The sequence below is a fragment of the Anoplophora glabripennis genome, unplaced genomic scaffold (genome assembly GCF_000390285.2).
Source record: "Anoplophora glabripennis isolate ALB-LARVAE unplaced genomic scaffold, Agla_2.0 scaffold369, whole genome shotgun sequence".
Lineage (NCBI taxonomy): Eukaryota > Metazoa > Arthropoda > Insecta > Coleoptera > Cerambycidae > Anoplophora > Anoplophora glabripennis.
The window spans coordinates 448,851-470,091 of record NW_019416678.1 but is presented as its reverse complement, the minus strand read 5'-3'; the positions used below and the strand labels follow the sequence as shown (position 1 = coordinate 470,091).

At 30.7% G+C, this 21,241-nt stretch overlaps 1 protein-coding gene across 1 annotated transcript in view; it reads right to left on the bottom strand.

Moving 5' to 3' along the window:
• The window catches only part of LOC108908160 (NFX1-type zinc finger-containing protein 1), a 44,653-nt gene extending 24,009 nt beyond the window's left edge, over nucleotides 1-20,644 (bottom strand). Inside the window, 6 exon segments of the mRNA XM_023455223.1 lie at nucleotides 3,154-3,401; nucleotides 4,881-5,909; nucleotides 6,761-7,051; nucleotides 13,020-14,597; nucleotides 17,193-17,596; nucleotides 20,453-20,644. Of these exon segments, the coding sequence (XP_023310991.1) occupies nucleotides 3,154-3,401; nucleotides 4,881-5,909; nucleotides 6,761-7,051; nucleotides 13,020-14,597; nucleotides 17,193-17,596; nucleotides 20,453-20,567 (3,665 nt within the window). The 5' untranslated portion in view covers nucleotides 20,568-20,644.
• Between the last annotated feature and the right edge of the window lie 597 nt (nucleotides 20,645-21,241).

The window sequence follows — 21,241 nt, the reverse complement described above, 5'->3', positions numbered from 1 at the left end:
TATTTTTAAAGCATCTAAACCAATCTCTGCATGTTGTTTTCGACAGAGCATGGTTGCCATAAGTCTATACAAGAATTATTTGTACTTCAGTTGCAGTGCAGTAAAATTCACTGCAAATACTCTTTTTTCGGTATGAAATTTGACATGTTTAATATTATGAAAAAGAAGTAGTTTACACTTTGGCGAACTAACATACACTGATTGGATTTGTCAGTGTTACGAGAAACAACTACTCCGAGAGTATATGCTCCTACCAGCGTTGAATTATACTCGCAACACCTAGTGCAACAACTAGGATCGTTTGTTTAGCCATTTAGCCAATTTACCCACCAGGCACAGACCGGTTTCGGACTTATTAGTCCTCATCAGTGTGTCATAAGTGCGACAACCGACAAACGACCTAGCTGTTCTTCGTCGTATCATCACGAAAAGGAAATACATCGTACGCGGGAGCGCAAATGGCTCTATCTGTCATGCGGACTCCCAACTGTGCCATTCAAATGGCTACAGTAGGAAGCGACCTGCTATATTGCAGGTACTTGGTTGCACGACTGCCATCCACAGAGGGCGTAACACAATGTTTGGAGTTGTCAGTGTTACTCAGAGTAGTTGTTTCTCATAGCACTAACAACTCCTAACATTGTTTTACGCCCTCTGTGGGTGGCAGTCGTGCAACCAAGTACCTGCAATATAGCAGGTCGCTTCCTACTGTAGCCATTTGAATGGCACAGTTGGGAGTCCGCACGACAGATGGAGCCATTTGCGCTCCCGCGTACAATGACATACACTGAATTTCAAGCTTGCTTATAGTACTCATTTATAGGTGCGTTACTATCTTTAAATTACACACACGCAGTTCTGGTAAAGCCAACTGTTGGGAAACAGTGAAAACTTATTCAACATCCCTATAATAGATGGACAAGAGGGTTCGTCTAATTCTTGGCATTGCCCAGTTTTAGGAGAAGTTAGACCATTTGAGGCCTCGGGTAGTGATCAGATTTAAAAAAGTACCACGAAAAGAGGCAATTTCTTAAACTATTATAATACAGTAATAACTGTAATAGATAATAGAGATAAATGTGTAAATTTTCAGATGTTAGAGTATCGATTGCAATGCCCTCTGGATATCGACGACCTACAAACGTCAAAATTTGTGAGCGAGCCTAAGCCCTTACATTCACTTATCTGATAGCGTAGATTATAAAACCAATGTTTATAATAAAATATTTCTTTGAAAGATCACATTATTAAACAGTTTCAACATATCAGGTATGTATTTTCGTATTAATTATATTTACATATATTATTGTACTGCTGGTGTAATTCAATGCTAGTTGGGACATGTAGCTTACAGAGTAATTGTTTTCCGATATTTCATCAGTTAGGAATCTTGTCTGTGTGGTTAAATATCTTTTACGTATCTACATTTCTAGTATCGAAGAACATTGACTTTGACATGACAAAATTTTTTAGAAAAAACATTGAATTTGAATTAACTTAATACCTTCAGAGTAAAGTAAAAAACTATGAGAACTAATACTAGGATATGTTTTTTAACAAGTTTATTTTTATGGAGTTTTTGTTAAAAGTATTTTATTATAAATTTTTGTTATACCTCATGCCAAGGTTTCCAACTGTTATCAAGTTGTTTAACTGTGTTTGTCAATACCAAAAATTAGGACTGATCACACTGATATGTAATTTAATTTAAATGTTATGATATTGTGAAACTCGTAGTAAAAATATTTTAATTATTAAAAATTTTCCAAAATATTATGCTTTGTACTTAGTATCGCTTAATATTTTGGAAGTATATTATACGAGGTGTTTCAGGGTTATCTAGCCAAATTTAAATTTTGAAATTAGGGGTTAAATTAAAATGAAAAAGTGTCTGAGTATTTCCAACATAAAAATTTTCTGCCAATTTATGACAACCAGTCACATAATTAAATAATATGCAATTATGTATGTAATATATTATTTTTGACATTAATACAGATGACATTAGTCTATTTTTTTGTGTTTTAATTAAAGTAACAGCACAATATTTTGGAATATATTACGAATTTGGCCTTTCTGAAAACGTCTTTACGAAAGATTTTTTATTTTTTTTTTGAATAGGGAATATTCGATAAATAGAAATTTTCCCACCCCTATCAAAAATGCTTCATGTGAAAGAGGTTGAAATTTGAAAAGATTTTACATTTTCTAAAATATCTCTGAAGACGTTTGATATAGAGTGATGAAACTAATGGAATAGATTTAAATAAAGCAAAAAATCCACCGAATCAGACATAATTACGTTTATTTTGAAAATTCGATTGCTGTTTGTAACTCCTAGAAACATTTTGAAAAAGATTTCTTCCATTTTATTTGAAATTCAGATTTCTTTAAAGTTGTTTGCAAGGAGCATAGCTTGAAAATTATATTTCGGTCGATAGCCGCACGATTTAAGGCGTCAGTATTTAAATCGTGTACTAATTCTGTCCGGATTCGATTCTCGCGGCCGGTAGACCGTAGATTAGCTATGCTTATATGTAGGATTGGCACCCTCTGTGCAGGTATGGTAGGGTGGAAGAATGTTGGCTTGGGTCAATGTGAGAGATTGACACCGGATTGGCATTTGACCAACCCCCTAAGTAATGAGGTTTTCCAGGTTTCCCTCATTCCTGCACTGAATGGTGGTTAGGGCCTACCAACATAAGTCGTTCCTGGGCGCGAATGCGGCCTGCTTAATAATAATAATATGCCGCCTCCTCTCCCACACAAGTCTCCGACTTCTGGGCTAATTCTCGTGGTTAGAATGAGCGGTACAGATATTATTATTATTATTTGCAACGTTTTTAGATATCTTATAAAATGTGTCATTTTTTCAAATTTCAACACCCTGTATCTGGAAAATGAAGCAATTGCCTTCATTTTTTTCTTATTTTGATCACTGAAATTCAAAGTTTGGCCGATTTATCCTGAAATATTCTGCACATCATTGAATTAAAGTGTATCCCGAGGGCGATATTCACCCAAGGTATTCCGTGACTCGAAATTATTAATTAAAATTACTTTATACACCGATTCGATTATGACAGAAATATTAAATCTAGAAAATATGATAGAGTGTAAGATTTAACGTAGATATATAAAAATTATACTTACTTATTACATTTTTCATGGCATTTGTATACAACATGGTCCCTATCTTCTACATGACATAAGCTTTTACAAATATGACCGCAACCTAAGCTACTCTCACACATAAGACTGCATCCCCCTTCTGGGATATTCATAAAATCTTCAGCAGTTTTGATTTCTGTGAGTTTATATCTGTGTACTTGACACCTTAGAGTTAGAGAAGGGCCAATTGCATTTTGATTGGTTAACGATTCTTTAATTTTTATCCAAATCTAAAAAGAATATGTATTATACTGGGTGTACATGGTATAGTGAGTGTAGAGTAAGAAATTAAATTGTTATTAAATTTTATATTTAACAAAAGTAGCAAAAATTCACAAATTATAAAACATTTTCAAAATATTATCTCCTTACTAGTATGTAATTTTGGTCTTTGATTTTGAAGAAGGGTATGTTACTGGAGCTACATATTAAGCTTAAATTACAGGTGTCAATAATAATTATTAATAGCACATAATTAGTAATAATAAATCATTGGTATATCGGTTTCGCAGTTACAAAAATATTTTCAATAATTTCAATAAAACACTGTAACCCCGAAATGAAGCAAGTGTAAACTAAAAATTATCTGGTGGCGATTGTTCTATTTCATATATATACTGTATTATTTAGTATCAACAAATAAATAAAATACTGAATATAAACAAGAATACAAAAACTCTGACAGTATTGAATCATCTATATGTAAAAAAATAAATATAACTGTTTAATATTTTTCATAAGTTTGCACTTAACTTCCATGAAATATCGATGTCCCAAAATTCACGCAAGATTTGAATTTTGCGCCATGTATGCTGTAAACTGATACTAACAAAAAAAAAAATGTATGAATTTGACATACTTTTAAGGTAACTATAGTTTTTGGCGTATTTCGAATTGGCGAATTCAATGTGGCGCCTATAACGCCCAGAAACCACGAAAATTCACAAAAAATCAACACTAAAGATTAAGCAGCAATTAAATTGATCCCAAAATGCCTCGTTTGGATTTTTCGTGGATTATGAATAATATTCTAGTTAATTTATCGAATTTCAAAATGGCGGATCCAACATGGTGCTCATAGAAGTAAAAAATCAAAGATATTATTAAGAAGTCGATACTAACGATCCCATAATGATTCATTTTAACTTAACAAGGCTTACTAGGGGGTTCTTTAGACCCATAGTTTTAATTTCCAGTCAGGATGTTGAATCTCAAAATGGCGGATCCATTATGGCGCCCATAACAAGCATGAAGTTTGCTGGAAGTACTTATGATTGAACGACTGAATTTATGTAAACAAGGCTCACTAAAGAGTTTTCGTGAATTCCGTTTGATATTAGTCAAATTATCTGGAAAAGTCGTTAAAATTTACAGAGAATTCGTATGAATAATTTTTCAATGTTTGAGATCATATCGATCGTCCCGCATTCTGCGTTAAAAAGCTCTCCGCATTATATAGGGTTGAGACTGTCTTCATTTCAAAACCAGCATTACTTACTCATTACATTACATTACTCTTCATTTTTTTAATTTTTTTACTTTTTTATTTTTAATTTTTTTAATAAAGTACGGGTCTTGAAATGAAGACAGTCCCAATGCCAAGTGCCACTTTAATAAACGATTTAGAATTTACTAAAATAGCATATTATCAGTCAAAATGAGAAAAAATAATTACTTTTATCCTTTACGCTTACTATAACTATACTTACATCACTACTTGCGCAAAGCTGAGACATATTTCCCATTATATAAAAACCATGTTTTGCTCTTGAAAGAGCAACACAGACACGATTTTCAATTTTTAAAAATCCAATTTTATTTTCACTGTTACTACGTACTAATGATAATAAAACTATGTCATTTTCTTCTCCTTGATAGTTGTCCAAGACAGTAATCTTAACATCCCTTAGTAATGTGTACTGTTTTCTCTGACGAAGCATTTCAAACATTTGTCCCAAGTAAGCTGATAATATTGTTATATTCTCTGGTTTGTATCCATTTAATACGAGGTGCTTAGCAAGTTTGATTAAAAATTCTGCTTCGTGTACATTTTTTTTACTTGAATCTTTGCAGAGTTGTTCAGGTTCCTGATGATCAATGAAATAAATACAACTTTCTATTCCACGAATTGGAGGTCTATTCAATACCGATTCATGGTCCTCTAAAACTGAATAAATTGCAGGACGAATCAAGCTGGCAATCTCGGGTCTCATTCGATGTTGAATATTCAAAGTGTGGCACTGTATATTGTTTCTCACCATTCTCTCAAATAAACTTATACCGAGGAGGTATTTGGTTTCAATAAGAAAATTAGCGGTGCTAGGTTTTAGCTGCTGATGGTCTCCAATGAGAATTAAATGTTTACAGCGATTTGTCAAGGAACATACTATATGCGCTTCTAGTACTTCGGCTGCTTCTTCTACTATTACTATAGGGCTTTTCAAAGCCTGTAGAGAGGATTTTAAACGAGCAGCAGCTGTTGTAGTCATACCTACAACTAACGAATCTTTCATAATTTGAGTATCTTGAATGTCACGCATTTCACTGTATAATTTATAATCTTTACGGAATTCACGGTTTATCTTCCCTCTTTTTTCTATTAACTTTACTTTGAACTGTTCCAACCAATAAAAATATAAATGCCAACGTGAGTTGGGGGGCATTAGATTAGGGTTTTTCAAGTCAATATAATCCGGTGTACCTCTAAATGATCCTTTCGCAGCCTCAGACAATCTATGCTGAAAAATAATCGCAACAAATTATTTGCAATTTATTTATACTTTTGCAAAGTTACATCTCCCAGAATATGTATCGTTGTTGCACCTTCAAAATGGGACATTTGAATTATATCAAATTGTTCAATGAAATTAAAAAACTGTTTCTTGTCCCGTTTTATTTAAGAATTATTTTTAATTTTACCAAGCACAGTCACAATTCTATAGAAAATAAGATGGCTGTTTTTAACCAGATAACTTAACCCATGTTGCTAAAAATATTCTAATGCGGCATTCTGAAGGCACAACAACAATATACTTATTTGTTTATTGTTTATATAAAAATATACTTATAGGTCTGTACCAATGTGGATACACACAGTTTTTTTACTTTAAGGGGTAAAGCAACTCTAGAATTTAGGAAATATTGATTTTCTGATAAATGATTTGAACAATGTATTATTATGTGAAGAATATAGGAAAAAAAGAACGCAACCACACACAGCACACTGCAACTGTTTATTGTAACTCATGAGAACCAATTATATGGAGCAAGCATCGCTGATTGAAGGTATATGCTGACAGGCAAAACAAAAACAATTTGAAAAAATTCACAATGCTACCTGAAAAAAAGGAACAATATTGCCTTTCTGTTCCCGACACTATATCTTGTGTCAATTTTTCCTTGAAAATAAATCACCTTTTTTTAACTTCCAGAGTGGCGTTACCCCTTAATAAAACAAAATAATTTCAGATCAATTAATGTTTTGTTAAAAAAAAAATGTAAAATTTATATTTTTAATTTGGATAAAAAGTTCCATTTGTATTTGTTTAAAACAACGAATGATTTTAATTATGAAATAAAATACTCGTACCTGTAAATATCTGCAGTTCCTTTCCAAGACATGCAATTCATATACCAAGTCTTCTTCCGCCAACATCTTCCTTAATCTGTCTATTGACATATCTGTCTGCAACATATTTAATTCAGAACGTAATTTGTTCATTCTTGTAATTAAGTCTCCAACATTAATGAGTGGTTTGAAAGATATACTTGTTATATTGTCAAATATGTCATCGCGAATTTCTCTGTCTTCAATATCAAATTCCTCTTCTTCGTCAATTTCATCTGGATAACCATTACTTGTGTTTAGATTTTCTTGTCCCTGTTCAAAATATATCGTTTTTTTAGATTATATATGTGAACAAAAATTTCCAACAGTTGTAAATTCTGTCTTACTATAAAATTTTAAATTTTCTGAAATATATTGGTACAAATTTTAACAAAACGTCCCATTTAAGAAAATGTATATAAATAGAATTCTTGGAGTTTGGTCATGTAAAGTTTTAAACTAATTATTACATACCTATGTATCAAATTATTGTTTTTTTAGAGCTTATGGTAAAAAGATATTCATATCTTATAACATTCTATTGTTTTTCTCTGTTCTGCCTTTATACCCAATAAAAAAATGATCAGGACCAGTTTTAGAAAATTTTCTTTCAATATCAAAACAATACGTACTTAGAAAAACAATCGAATTTTATGTTTTTTGTTAAATTAGATTTAAATCAAACCTGTATTTTTTTCAAGAACACTGCAATTTTTCAGTTAGAATATTTTTTTAGTATATGTGGTATTACGATATAAAGATTCATAGATTTATTTGTAATAAGGAAAACATGGGTAAAAAACGAGGACTTGGTTGTCTATTCTACTTATAGGACACTCTTTTGGTCAGATTTCCCTTAGTAGTTCTCTAAACTTTTATTTTTGTAACCCTAACAGAACATTTAGCAAAATATGTACAAACATATATAGGGTGTTGGTTTATATTTCCGAAACACAACATTCAATCTGCTGTGAAATCACAAGAAAATTTATTTCCTAAAACTTTGGCCTTTGTAGATAAGGAATCCAGTCCCAGAATTCCGGAACCTCAAAGTACTAGGATCAAAATATTTTGTACATTCCAAATCCTAGGATTAATTTCGAAGTTCCGAGATAATCCCAAAATTAAATCATTTATATTTGACTTTCTTTGAATTTACATAAAAGAGAAATGTATTTATACTCGTAAAACAATTATTATACTTTGAAAAAAAAAATTGAACCTGGAATCCTGGACTTCCTATTTCTTGGTATGAAAGTAAAAAAATCAGAGCATAGAATTGCGTTAATAGCTTTAAAAAGGACTAACTTTTAATTTTTTTCAACGTCTGCTTTAACAAAAGGGTATTGTCAATTTTTCTTAATTCAATAATATATGACCCTTTTATTTAATTGCGTACTTCTGCCTCAATACAAAATACAATCAGTGATAAAAATTTGTTGATTTTATAAACTTAGTTTTACTTTATCAGAAATACGTCGCTCCAAGAAAGTAGATAATTGTTGAAGGGTTTTACTATAAACACTATAACATAGTATACATTCAAAAACTTTTTCCATTTTGATTCTCAAAACTCTTAGGTAACTTTTTATGCAGTCTTCAACCAACACTTATCAATATTTAGGGAATAATTGGATGCTTTTTGTTTTATTTTTGCCGACTTTATTTTTCTAAAATTTTTGTATTGTTTCATTGAATAACATAACTGATCTGCCAGACAAATTCGAGAATTTTTTACTGGATTTTTTTTTTTAATATAATGCCCATCTTCAATATAATGTTTATTACATTTACAAGATCTACTGCAAATGCAGATTTTTAAATTAAAATACAATTTTCCAATATAAGTTTTGATACAACTGTTGTAATGTATTGTTTGGTAAACTGTTCTAATATTGAACCTATTATTATAAATTATTTTATTTTTTTAGATAAAACTTGAATGTTTTGCAAGTCATATTTTTATTTTATTTTGAAGGTAAATAAATTTCTATTTTTTAAATCTTTCAAATAAAGTCGTACAATACATTTTTTAAATACTGTTAGACTTCAGTTAATAGATTTATCTACCTTTAAAATAAAGTAAAAAATGAATTCCAAATTTTACTTCAATTTTGTCAATTTGATGTTTTGAATAGTAATAAATTAATGTGTTTCCAAATATTCTCTAAATCTTAATAATTAAAGATGAGAGTAATATTAAAATAAATAATTATCTATTCCCATGGAAAGTAGATGAAAAGAAAAAAAATGTCTTATATTTGACTTTTAGTTATTTTGATTGCCTAAATATTTTAAGAACAATGTGAAATATTTTTGATTAGGTACGACTAAATTTATAAAATCAACCCTAGTCTGTGCAGGGATTCCTGAAACGTCGATTCAATGATTCCGAATCGAGATCGAAATAATATCGATATATCGGTACTCTTAAAATTATGCCATCGAAATAATATCGAGAAACCGCCCAATCGAATCGATATAATATCGAGGAGTCTTAGCTAGCCGAAATGATTTGCTCTCTTCTATCACATGTATTGACTGTTGCTGTTTCTTTTCAACATTACAAATATGTGTTTGCGTTTGTGTTTTGTTTATTTTTATGTATTTAATCTAACCCAATGTTAAGTACTTAAATACTTGGTTATATATATCTACAACTATTTGAATAGTTTTAGAATGATACCTTTTCTGTTAACATAATTATGTACCTTCTTCTTTAGGAGCAATCATTGATATTAATAAACAATGGTACTTATGCATTAAATAAATATAAATACTGCATAATATTATAAATCTTGTTCTTCTCATGAGTGTGTATTTACCGGAATATTTTTTTCTAACTGTCGGTGAAAATTTTATCCAATTGTTGTAGAGGTTTTAATAAATATCTTCTGTGACTTTCTTTTGTACCTCTATTAATAGTTTAAGAAGTCTACTCATTCCAGTGATGTTCACCGTGCATAAAACCAGAAAGCACAATAATTTAATATTGATATGAATAATTTCCGAAGTTTCTTTTACTCCTTTTAAACGTTTAAAAAACAATAGATGTAATTAAATGCATAACATACAATATTTGTATGTAAACGAAATAATTACACAAATTTTTTGTCCGGTAAAGATTAACGGATCCATTAAACCTCTTATAACTGTCGTCTCCAAATATGTTCAATCCTAAACACTTCTCCTTGCTCTAATTTTTCAACAATACTTAATAATCACAGGTAGTATTTTATGTTTTTTTATTTCAAACCTAATAAAAATTTAGGACGTGGAATATCAATAATTTGTTGAGTATGTATGCATAAAACCTTTAAATATAAAGGACATTTAAATCAACTTTCATGGTTTACTGTTTAGACTAAATAAATAATTTTATAAACTTCTGTTTATTTATTTGATGATAAGTATTCATTTAAAAATTTAAATGTGGTGGTATATCGATAAAACGACATCGAGATTTCAGGAGTCCCGCTACTGATTTGTTAAAAATGTTATTTTTATTTTCATTGTGATGGAAATACCTGATAAAATAAAAATAGTAAAAAATTTTAAAAATAAGTAAACACAGACAATATCACAATTAATAAACATTCAATAGTAAAAATCTGCTTAGTTGATTACGTATGAAAAAATTGTAGATGTTTGCGAAAATTAACTCGACATTTTTACAGGTTTCATCATTAATAATTATCACTACTTTTGGTCAAAGAAAAAACAATCTCACTATGGGAATGTCAATGAAATTGAAAAAGATACATTACATTAATTAATTTTTTTTATCAAGTTCCAAAAAAATGTTCATTTGAGCTCCTATATAACTATTTATTTTCAACACTATTTTCGTACGAAATAGACCTACTATTTTCGTACGAAATAGACCTACTTACTTAACACTAGCTTCTGATGCAAGAGACTGAATTTTGAATTAATGAATAGTTAGCAACATGGCAATTAAGTCCAAAATAAAATTAGGATTATACTAGAACAGTGAATTAATTTTAAGAGATTCATAATAGATGGTATATCTTATGCTAGATCGCATCGGACACTTCTGTAACTCTGTCTTTAGGCTTTATTATGTGTCATTTTGCTGAAGTGTAAATAACATATTTTTTCTCACATGTCGAATTACGAACCAACAAAAACCATTTGTGGGAAGTTTTACTTTTCCTGTTTAATTTAAAGTGATGCTGAAAGTCATCAAGTGCTGTTAGAAACTTATGGTGAAAATACTCGATCAGTAAAAATGTGTGATTGATTTTGACATTTTAGAAGTGGCGATTTCGATACAGTAGACAAAGAATCTCTTGGTCATATGAAAAAGTTCATGTCAAATGCAAGATGAACTTGCTGAATCGTTAAATGTCGATTGCCCAACAGTTTTTAAACGTTTAAACACACTTGATATGATTGAAAAGCAAGAAACATGTGAACGACTGCTTCAACGGCAAAATAGTCCAGTCGGGTTAGACAAAAAAAGGGCTTAACTGGGAAAAAATTAGGGACCACAATTTTATTGTTCTAACCTTTAGGGGGGGGGTCAATAGTAGTGTAAATTCAGAATAGCGACTGAATTCCACCCCTGCATCAGCCGCCATTTTGAATTTAAGGAAAAATCGTTTTTGGTCAATATCTCTGCCATTTTCAACTTTACAACAAAAATGGTAAGGACTTATGTTGTTGCAAATGCGATTTCCTACAATTTCTTTTTTTACAAATTTTATCGTGCGATCGATATTTTTCAAGTTAAGGGGGAAAATAGTGACAAAGTATAATTATTGAATTATCTCGTTTGTTATTGACTTTACGACATAAATGTACATAAACAAAGTTGGAAAGAATTATATTTTCTACAATTTTGATCTGTTTGATTTTTTCGCTATAACCAATATTTAAGGTCCTACGCTAGCGGTAAATACGCGAGCGTAGGACCTTGCGGGAGTTGGTTTCAAAGGAATTGTTTTTGCTCAATATCTCGGCCAAGAGATCAAAATTGTAGAAAATATAATTCTTTCCAACTTTGTTCATGTACATTTATGTCGTAAAGTCAATAACAAACGAGATCACTATTGTCACTATTTTCCCCCTTAACATGAAAAATATCGATCGCACGGTAAAATCTGTAACAAAAGAAGTTGTAGGAAATCACATTTGCAACAACTTAAGTCCTTACCATTTTTGTTGTAAAGTTGAAAATGGCCGAGATATTGAGCAAAAACAATTTTTCCTTAAATTCAAGATGGCGGCTGATGCAGGGGTGGAATTCAGTCGCGATTCTGAATTTACACTACTATTGATCCCCCCTAAAGGTTAGAACAATAAAATTGTGGTCCCTAATTTTTTCCCGGTTAAATGACAACCCGACTGGGCTAAAAAAGAAAGGGGATTTTGCATTGTATCGTCAATGGTGATGAAAAATGGATATGCTACGATAATCCTAAAAGTAAAAAATCGTGGTTTGCCTGGTTACGCAACATCAATGGCAAGGCCAAATATTAATGGTTTGAGGCTCTTGCTCTGTATGTGATGGTATCAGCTTGGTGTTGTGTACTATGAGCTGCTTCAACCGAATGAAACCAGCATTGGAAAGCGGCCGCAATTCGAGCAAAGGTACAACACGACAACACTTGACGACATGTTGCTCATGAAGTCAAAAAATACTTAGAAACGCTGAAATGGGATATTTTATCCCACCCGCCATATTCACCAGATATTACTCCATCGGATTACTACTTGTTCTGATCCGTGGAACAGGGCCTGGCTAAGCAGCGCTTCCAACGTTATGAAGACACGAAAAATTGGATCGATTGGTTGAAAGCATCAAAAAATGAGTTGTTCTTTTGATATGGAATCTGTATGCTGCTAGAAAGATGGGAAAAAGTAGTGGCTAGGGATGGACAATACTTTGAAAAATAATAATGTACACAAGTTTTCAGAACAAACCCTTGAATTTATAATCCCTCAAAATTAATTCACAGTCCTAGTATACAGAAAAGTTAAGGAGGCTTCAACTGGAATAAAAATGAATATTCATGGTGTTCTATTAAAAAAATACACATACACACCCTTTTGCAGCACTCTATACACAGATCATCCTTTTTCGATCTCATTGAGACTACCACAATGGGATGGGATTTTTTTTCTGACTATACCCTGTGTATTAATAAATAATTTATTTCATACGTTATATAAATAAAAATGACCATACAAACTTGTAATTAAAATTATAAAATACCTGTATTACATCGTGACGTCTATTCACCGTTTCAGTGTCTTGTCTTGATCCGAATAACCAGTTTAAAATATCATCATTTGTGGCTTTGGAAAACCAACTGTTATGATATTCTGCAATCACCTCAGAAAATACAGAAAATTCCACTATACTTGCATTTAAGTCAATCTGCCGCAGTGTCTCATTAATTGTAGAGATATTCTGCAGATGCGTTCTGACTTGATGCCACATTTGAATAACGGTTGCATTATTAATATGTCTATGGTTTCTGATATTGTATTTATTGAGACGTTCATTTTTGGATTGTCCACCAACTCTTATTATGTCTTCAGTAACTTCTAATAAACCTTCCAAAAACTGATCAAGAGCGTGATTAGTGAAGCATATAACCAACATAGGAGTTTTTTTGTACCAACACGACTTATTATTTATCAATGTGTGTGCTATTTTTAAGCCTAAAAATGTTTTTCCAGTACCAGGAGGACCTTGAATAATAGAGAATTCATTAGTTAATGCCGCTTTAAAAGCATCGTGTTGTGCATTGTTTAAACCATAAAATTTTTTGTCACTCCAGTTTAACGGCCAAAATGTATGCTTTTCAATTGTATAGAATACGGGGTTGATGTTCAGAAGATAATCCGGTGCACTAGTTTCAGTTTCCACCCTTATAATATATTTTTCCATGGGAAAGTCATCCGTTTGAATTGTTTTAAGCACATTTAATACTTGATAGTACGGCTCAAAAAATACTTTACTTTCTACCATTAAATAATTTTCTTCAAATATGTTTCTTGGTAAATTTACATCCTCATTAAAACCAATAATAAGATGTCCTTGTTCCAAATCCTTTATGTCACGTTGAACGATTTTACCAAAAATAACAGATTGAAAATGATCGCTCGTAAAACATAGCAAAGAACCAAATATAAATCTTCTAGAATTTTCGTATTGAAATGTTTTCTTTTTACCTGTAAAATCATATTGGATTCGGTAGCAGTTTTGTTCATTAACCGTTTCTGTTTTTAAAAAACGTACAGTTTTATAAATTCTAACATCTTCAAGTCTCTCATTAGTATTTTTCAAATATTTGCAGACACCTCTTCTTAGAGGTGCAACAAAGTCTTCTCTTAGTAATCTAAATTGCACGTCTAAGTAGTGGTTAACATTTTGGTAAGGTCCACTTATTACATTAGGTCTTAAGAAGGGAGATTCTAGGGATGTAATTTCTTCTCCAGTGGGATAAACGCTTATATTTCTAAAATCATCTGGTGGTTCTAATTCAATCGGTGTATTATTCATTGTTATGTCTTTGGCATGCTTTTTCTCTAATTCCTCAACTGTTTTTCCCACCACATCACAAAGGTTTTCTATTTTTTCTTTTATTTCACCTGATATGTGTATTAGGTGATTATTTTCTATCACAGGTATATATACTTTCATAGCCTTTAAAATCTTCAGTGTTTTCTCACAAGTTGTTAATCGCATTAAGTCATGAATATTTTGGCACATATTCATTGTGTTATTCCAAAATTCATCAGTGTCATTCCAGAAATGTTTACTATTGTTTTTCTCTTTTGCATTCTGCAATAATAAAATAATATACACAGGGTGTAACAGCTACACGCGAAAAATTTTTAGCGTTGGTTCCTCACAGAAGATATAGGCCTCGAATTTGGTACAATTTAGTTTCTTTATAATAGCTACCTATACGTATGATTTAATTAAAAACTTACCCAGTAACATATAAGTTAAAAAGAGCATGATAGTACGAGTTTTAAAATTTTAAAAATTTACTTAGCATCTGAGAGAACCCTAGAAACAAAAATATTTATATCCAAATAAAACCCATGTTTCTTGAATATTTTTCATATTTTTACTGTCTACGCTTCTAAAAATTCAAAAATCATATCAAAGTTAGGCGTACATTTTAGTGCTGGCAAAAACTGGAAAAAAGTGAAACCGGTTAACCGGGTTCCGTAAAAACCGATTTCAGATAAAACCGGTTATTCGAATAGTTGCTAAAACCGGTTATTCGAATAACCCGTTACTTGAATCGCCAAAACCGGATATCTGAAAATCGGTGCTTTACAAAGATAGACCTGGAGAAATTGTCTAAAAAAAAAGGTCTTTACAAAAATCTGGAAGTCAAATTTGTTTACAAAGACACAAAAGTTTTATTTGGTTTATACAAATGTGTAAAAGATTCCCTGTAAGGTAAAATGACTTTTTTTGACAGTTGAAATCTCTCACTCTGACGNCTGAAAATTAGAATCTGGAATTTTGCACAAAGACCCATTTATTTGAGTAAAAGATAGTTAGGCAAATAGATTCACCCTTTTAATAATTATTATTATATACCTCCAATTGTTGATAAGAGCAAAATAATTTTTAATTTTATCTACGATCTGTTGTTGAAAGGTGCCTAGTTTTTTTTACCGTGAAGGTTGCATTCTATGAAAATACTCGACACAAAAGTTTTATTTGGTTTATACAAATGTGTAAAAGATTCCCTGTAAGGTAAAATGACTTTTTTTGACAGTTGAAATCTCTCACTCTGACGGCACTGGATATTTTTTGAACAAATTATACATGTAGGTAGATACCATAAAATAACTAGACTGTACCAAGCTTAAAATCTTGATCTTCAATGATTCTTGAGTAATATAAATGATCAGAAATTATGTTTGTCGATATTGACAGAAAAAACTTGGAGCGAGGAATCAGCTCTGAAAGTTTGTCGCAACTTTGCATATTGAGATCTAATGAAGAGAATATCTCAAGTTAAGTAATTATTTCAAGTATATATCCTGTCTCTTTAACACATGTTCTAATTTAATAAAAACATTTTTTTTGACTTGCAATTTTAAGGAAGTTATAGTTCACCACTCACCTAAACCTCTGAGTACCTAATGGTAATTATTAGGAACAATTTGCTTGTCGATTCTACAATACAGGGTGTCTCATCCTTTAATTGGGTAAATTTAAAAGGCGATAGAACTTGCAAAAATAAAAACAAAAGTTCATATGAACTTCTATGTTTTAAAATTTTGTTTTTTGAGGTAAAGGTGTGAGAAATTAATAAAAAAACTTTTTTTTCAAATACATATCTCAAAATCTATTTGGCCGATTTTGATAAAACTTGGCCGGCTTTTAGTAATAAATACGGGGCTTAATTTGATGTAATTACGAGTAATTTAATTATGCCAGGGGCAGTTGATACACACATTTGGAAATATTTCGACATTAAAGTAAAATAGTAGGTATATATTTATTTATTATTTGGTTTAACATAAGCCATAAAAGTAGGTACCTAACATATTTTCCTCTTAAACACTGTTGTCTAATAAGCTGAAATAAATGCTAATAAAAAAACATACCTACAAAACAACCCACGCTCAGGATCTTGGGCAATCTTGAATGATTATGATATAGAACTTAATAATAAGGGTGTTTTCAAAGTTTTATAAGAACTCTTAAAAAGAGGTAATTTTTCCCAAAATCATCAATAGATTATAATTTACAAAAATTGTACAAAGTTGTCACCTTTCGTTTGATGTGTGCAGTCTTACTAGGTGATTGTAACGAATGTACTCTTTAATAATGGTATGGATAAAATGGACTCTGTTTTATTGTCTTCCATACTTTACTGTGTGCCATTCCAATTTGATTTGCTATGAATCTAGTACTCACTGTTAGATTTTTGTGGTTGCATGGGAATTAAAAGCATGTTTACAAGTTTATTCTTTTCGTAAATGTGTTCACAAAAAACCACAACCAAAAAAGACACTATTTATTGTTTACACTGGCCTTTTGCAGTAAATTTTCAAAAAAAAAAACAACTAGGCGATTTTCGGTAAAATTACTAGTTTTATGAGTTCTATATCTTGTTAAAAAAAAATAATTCAACTTTGAGAATACTCTATAAATATATACTAGTGCTTAAGTTAAATCGAATAAATATTTTTAGATTTATTTGTATCTATTAAATAGCCACTGAAACTTAAAAGTGTCACCATCACTCTTTAAATACTTTAGAAATTATTTGGACTCCACAAGGCATATATGATAGTCAAGAATTGGTGCCAATGAGGGTGTAAAATAACCTCCATGGTATATGATATAGTTACTCCTAGTCTTATAGTACTTAAAATAAAAAAATATACGTATTTAACCTGCCTGGATTGCTACTGTTGATATGAACTTTATTAAATTGTCTACAAGTTCACTGTTGAAAGCCATTTCTAAAAGACGGATTTTGGATTCTGTAAAATTACTAGCACATATTAAGGAAAGTAATTTAATTAACAGAACAATCAAATCATTTGATGTATTTGGATTATCTAACAATTCTTTAAAACCTTTTCTGTCATTATTCAGTGTTACTAGAATATCTTCAAGATCACGACTTTCTATTAGATTTTGCACGTATTTAAATCCCATGTGGCACTTCCTTGCTGTCTTATCATAATTCCTTTGGTGAGAACCACCAGCCCTTGATCTTTCATTTTCATTAACTGGATATCTTCTTTCTTGGTCATTTCTAGACCTATCTCTTCTATAGAGATCCCTCCTATCACCATCTAAAACATTTTATCAAAATATTTAATATGCAATATACATGGTTTATTTATTTCTATTTTTTAAATAACAACTTAAAAGAAAAGGAGACATCCTTTATATTATTTTAACAAAAAAAAAATCCCACAAAATATGTCCCAAATGACTGTTTTCTTCATACAGAATGTAAAAATAACCCACCTACAAAAATATCTTGAAAATAATCATTAATGAAAATTCAGCTCATGATTTAATGAAGTAAAAGTAAATATTCACTGATTTTGTATATGTTATATCAATCAGTGGCAGATATTGGAGACACCGTCACTAAGAATATTATTTTCGAAATTTCATCAGTTCATTCGATTTCTATAAATTATATTCCCTTGTAGTATTTAAGTAAGTAAGTATTTTATTCCTCTGTCACCTGTTAAAAAATATGGTTCAGGCCTCTGCAGAGCTCCAGTGTTGAAATATGGATCAAGAATATTAATATAAACATTTGTAGCTGGCACAAAGTGCTTTTATCAGCAAGTTGATAGCATTCATAGATTACCTTCCAACTTATCACTATTCCCATTGAAGGCCATCATTTCTACTTTTTACTGTAAGCGATAGCAGTTGGGGACACTCCGTATAGGGACCAATGGAGCTGCGTTGATGGATTGAATGCTGAGGCATCAGTTTATTTAGGATTATATAGTTTACATTTACGATGTAGAAGTTAGTGTCAGTCAGTGTGTCAGTCAGTCAGTCAGTCATATAGTTCGTTCTCGAGTCTTAACTGCTCTACATGTCTATGCATTATTATTTTCTCACAATATACTGTTTTACATTTCTCCTGGGCATTTTTTTATTTTCTTGTTTGAAAGAGTTTAAACACAGTTTAAAGTTATTTAACAAACTCTTCAGACCTATACTTAAGACAAAAAACTGCAACATAAACTTCTTACAAACTATGATATAAAAAATACGAAAATATACTGTTTTTGACTGATAATCCTCATGAAACAGAATACTACACTGTCGGAAAGAGAAGACGGATGCCAAATCTCGGATGTAAACACCCAGTCATCTTAGCATTGGGAGTCGAAATAAAAGGGGAAAAAAGAATAAACATTTTAGATAGAGTGGAATAAGGAGCTGATTTGGTGGAGTCATTCATTGCATATACATGAACGATATAACAGGTCAAATACTTGCACTGGACACTGTGTGAAGTTAATACAATTATCTTGATTTTACAAAATTTCCTAGTTTTGTTTAATTATTTTTAACAATACTAAAAGTTCCTTCACATCTTAATTATACAAATTTAAAATACAAATATAACATATTTTCGGTTTAGTTTGTTTTAGATTACTTGTTTTTGGTGATACATTTCAGTGTATTGTATACCTTGCTTTCTTTGTTCACTTGATAGGTAATTGTTAATAATTCAAAACTTGCTGAAACAAGCATAAATAGAAATTTATTGTTAATCTCAACCTAGCATAAACATGTGATAAAATTAAATAAAATAAACATTAAAGTGTTGAGTTTCATTTTTGCCTATATGCAGATATTATTACTACAAATAGATTTTAATATTCTAAGGTGTGTAACTAAAGAAAAATATAAATATGTACCTAAAATAGACCTCAATGGGGATTACTATCAGGACAGGTCAAAAATGGATCAGTGTGACGATAAGACGAGAAGATTCCTTTTTATAAGTGTCTATTAAAATGATTTAAGAAAAATATGTGAAATTTTAGTCGCATCTGATTTTAAAAGACAACAATAATGCATTAAAATTTGATCAGCAACAAGTAAGTTTATGGGGATTACATCATTATTGTTGATTTTAAATTACCTACTAGAACTAGATGTCGTTAGACATGACATTTCTCATAATCGGTGACATTTTAAAATATAACTTTGAGGTTAAGTGCTGCATACATATCAGATCAGAATGCAAATTTCATTTTACACAAAAAACTACTCTTATTAAAATTCCTGAAAATTTACCGTTTTTGAGAAAAATTTAATTAATAATTTCCACTCATAAATAATTCAGAACGTTTTTAATCCAAAGTAAACTAAAAATGAAAAGAGCTATTCCTTCAATCATAACGGCATTTTTAACACAATTTTTTGTTCTCTTACAAGAGCCATTTCATTTATCTGGAGACACAATGTAAATGAAATACTATTTTGACATGAAAAGTACTAAGTTTTCGAAATGTTTAATACGTTTGATGTACCTACCTGAAATAAATTATCTTTTTATTAGAAAGACTTCCTTATCAAAATGGTAATATAAATTTTATAATTCACTTAAATTACTTGGTCACTGTTGGTATTAATAATAGCAAACATTTTCAGCTAAAAACTAATTTATAGCCCATTACAGAGATATTAAAATTAGAAATCGTCTTATCAGTTTATTTTTGAAAAGTTAATGACAAAGAATCGCGTTTGTTCTTTTTTTTTCTGTACCTGTTTTCTAAGTTTTAACAACTGAGGATACTCGATTACTCATTTTTGAGGCAATCGCCCATTATTGAACAACAATTAGGTATATTTTTTATCTTAAATATATTTTTTTGTAGGAATTTGAAGACATTTAAAAAAACAGACTGAATTTTGTTGTGATAAAATTGTTTAGCTAAAAAATTAATAAACTGGATATTTTGTCCTGATAAGATAGATAGTAAAATAAAAAATATATCTGATACAAATTGTTTTAAAATCTTTTTTGCCATCATATATATTGGGTATCTAACGCTGAATCTCTACAAAAATGGTGTTGTATGTATATATGTTATTAAGCTTGGTAAAAATAAACTATTAATGCACAAATTCTTAAAACACAAATTATTGCTGATGGGAAATACCTGAATCACGTCCATCTTGACGAGTGATTTGAAAATGGATTGGCTTTGAATTTCTGCCAGTGTTATAATTTCGCCAGTTTCTGGGATCTCTGTCTTTAGACCGCGAGCTAGACATTATTTATAACGTTTTTTAACACTATAATCTTCTCAAAAAAGAATGTAGCACAATAACAACAGAAAATGTCAACAGTCAATTCACCAACGCAAATGTAATAATGTAAGAATGAATTTACTCTATATTTTGAGAGGAGGGGCAACTTCATTTCATAGTTATTGTTCAGTTGATCTCTGAAATACTTGGACATCTGAATTTTTATATTAAGAAATAAATAATGAGCAATAATCAGAGACACAACATAAGTTAACTCGTTTTATCAAATCGTTTATTTTACATGTTATTATAAAACTAAGAGTTTCGTTTTCGTGATATCAACTTTTCAGTTCCTGCTCTAATATATTTGGAATGAAATAGGTAAATATATTACACAAATGGGGGAATTACCAACCATAACTTTTGGGTTACCAACCCACCAGTCCAGTGATGTTACGACACGTGATTGATTATTTTTTTTTATGGAGTTTGCATGCACAAGGAGTGAAGCATGCTTAGATCATATATTACTGGAGGCAGCGTTCCAGTGGCCGAGAGTGTAGGGGAGGTTTAGAGAGAGAGAGAGAGAAGTATAGGAGTGTGTATATATACCCTAAGTCAAGTGACCTAGGATAAAATCGCGCTACATTGATTTAAAAAGCAACTCTATTTCTGATTAGGAAATTACTTTTTTTTAT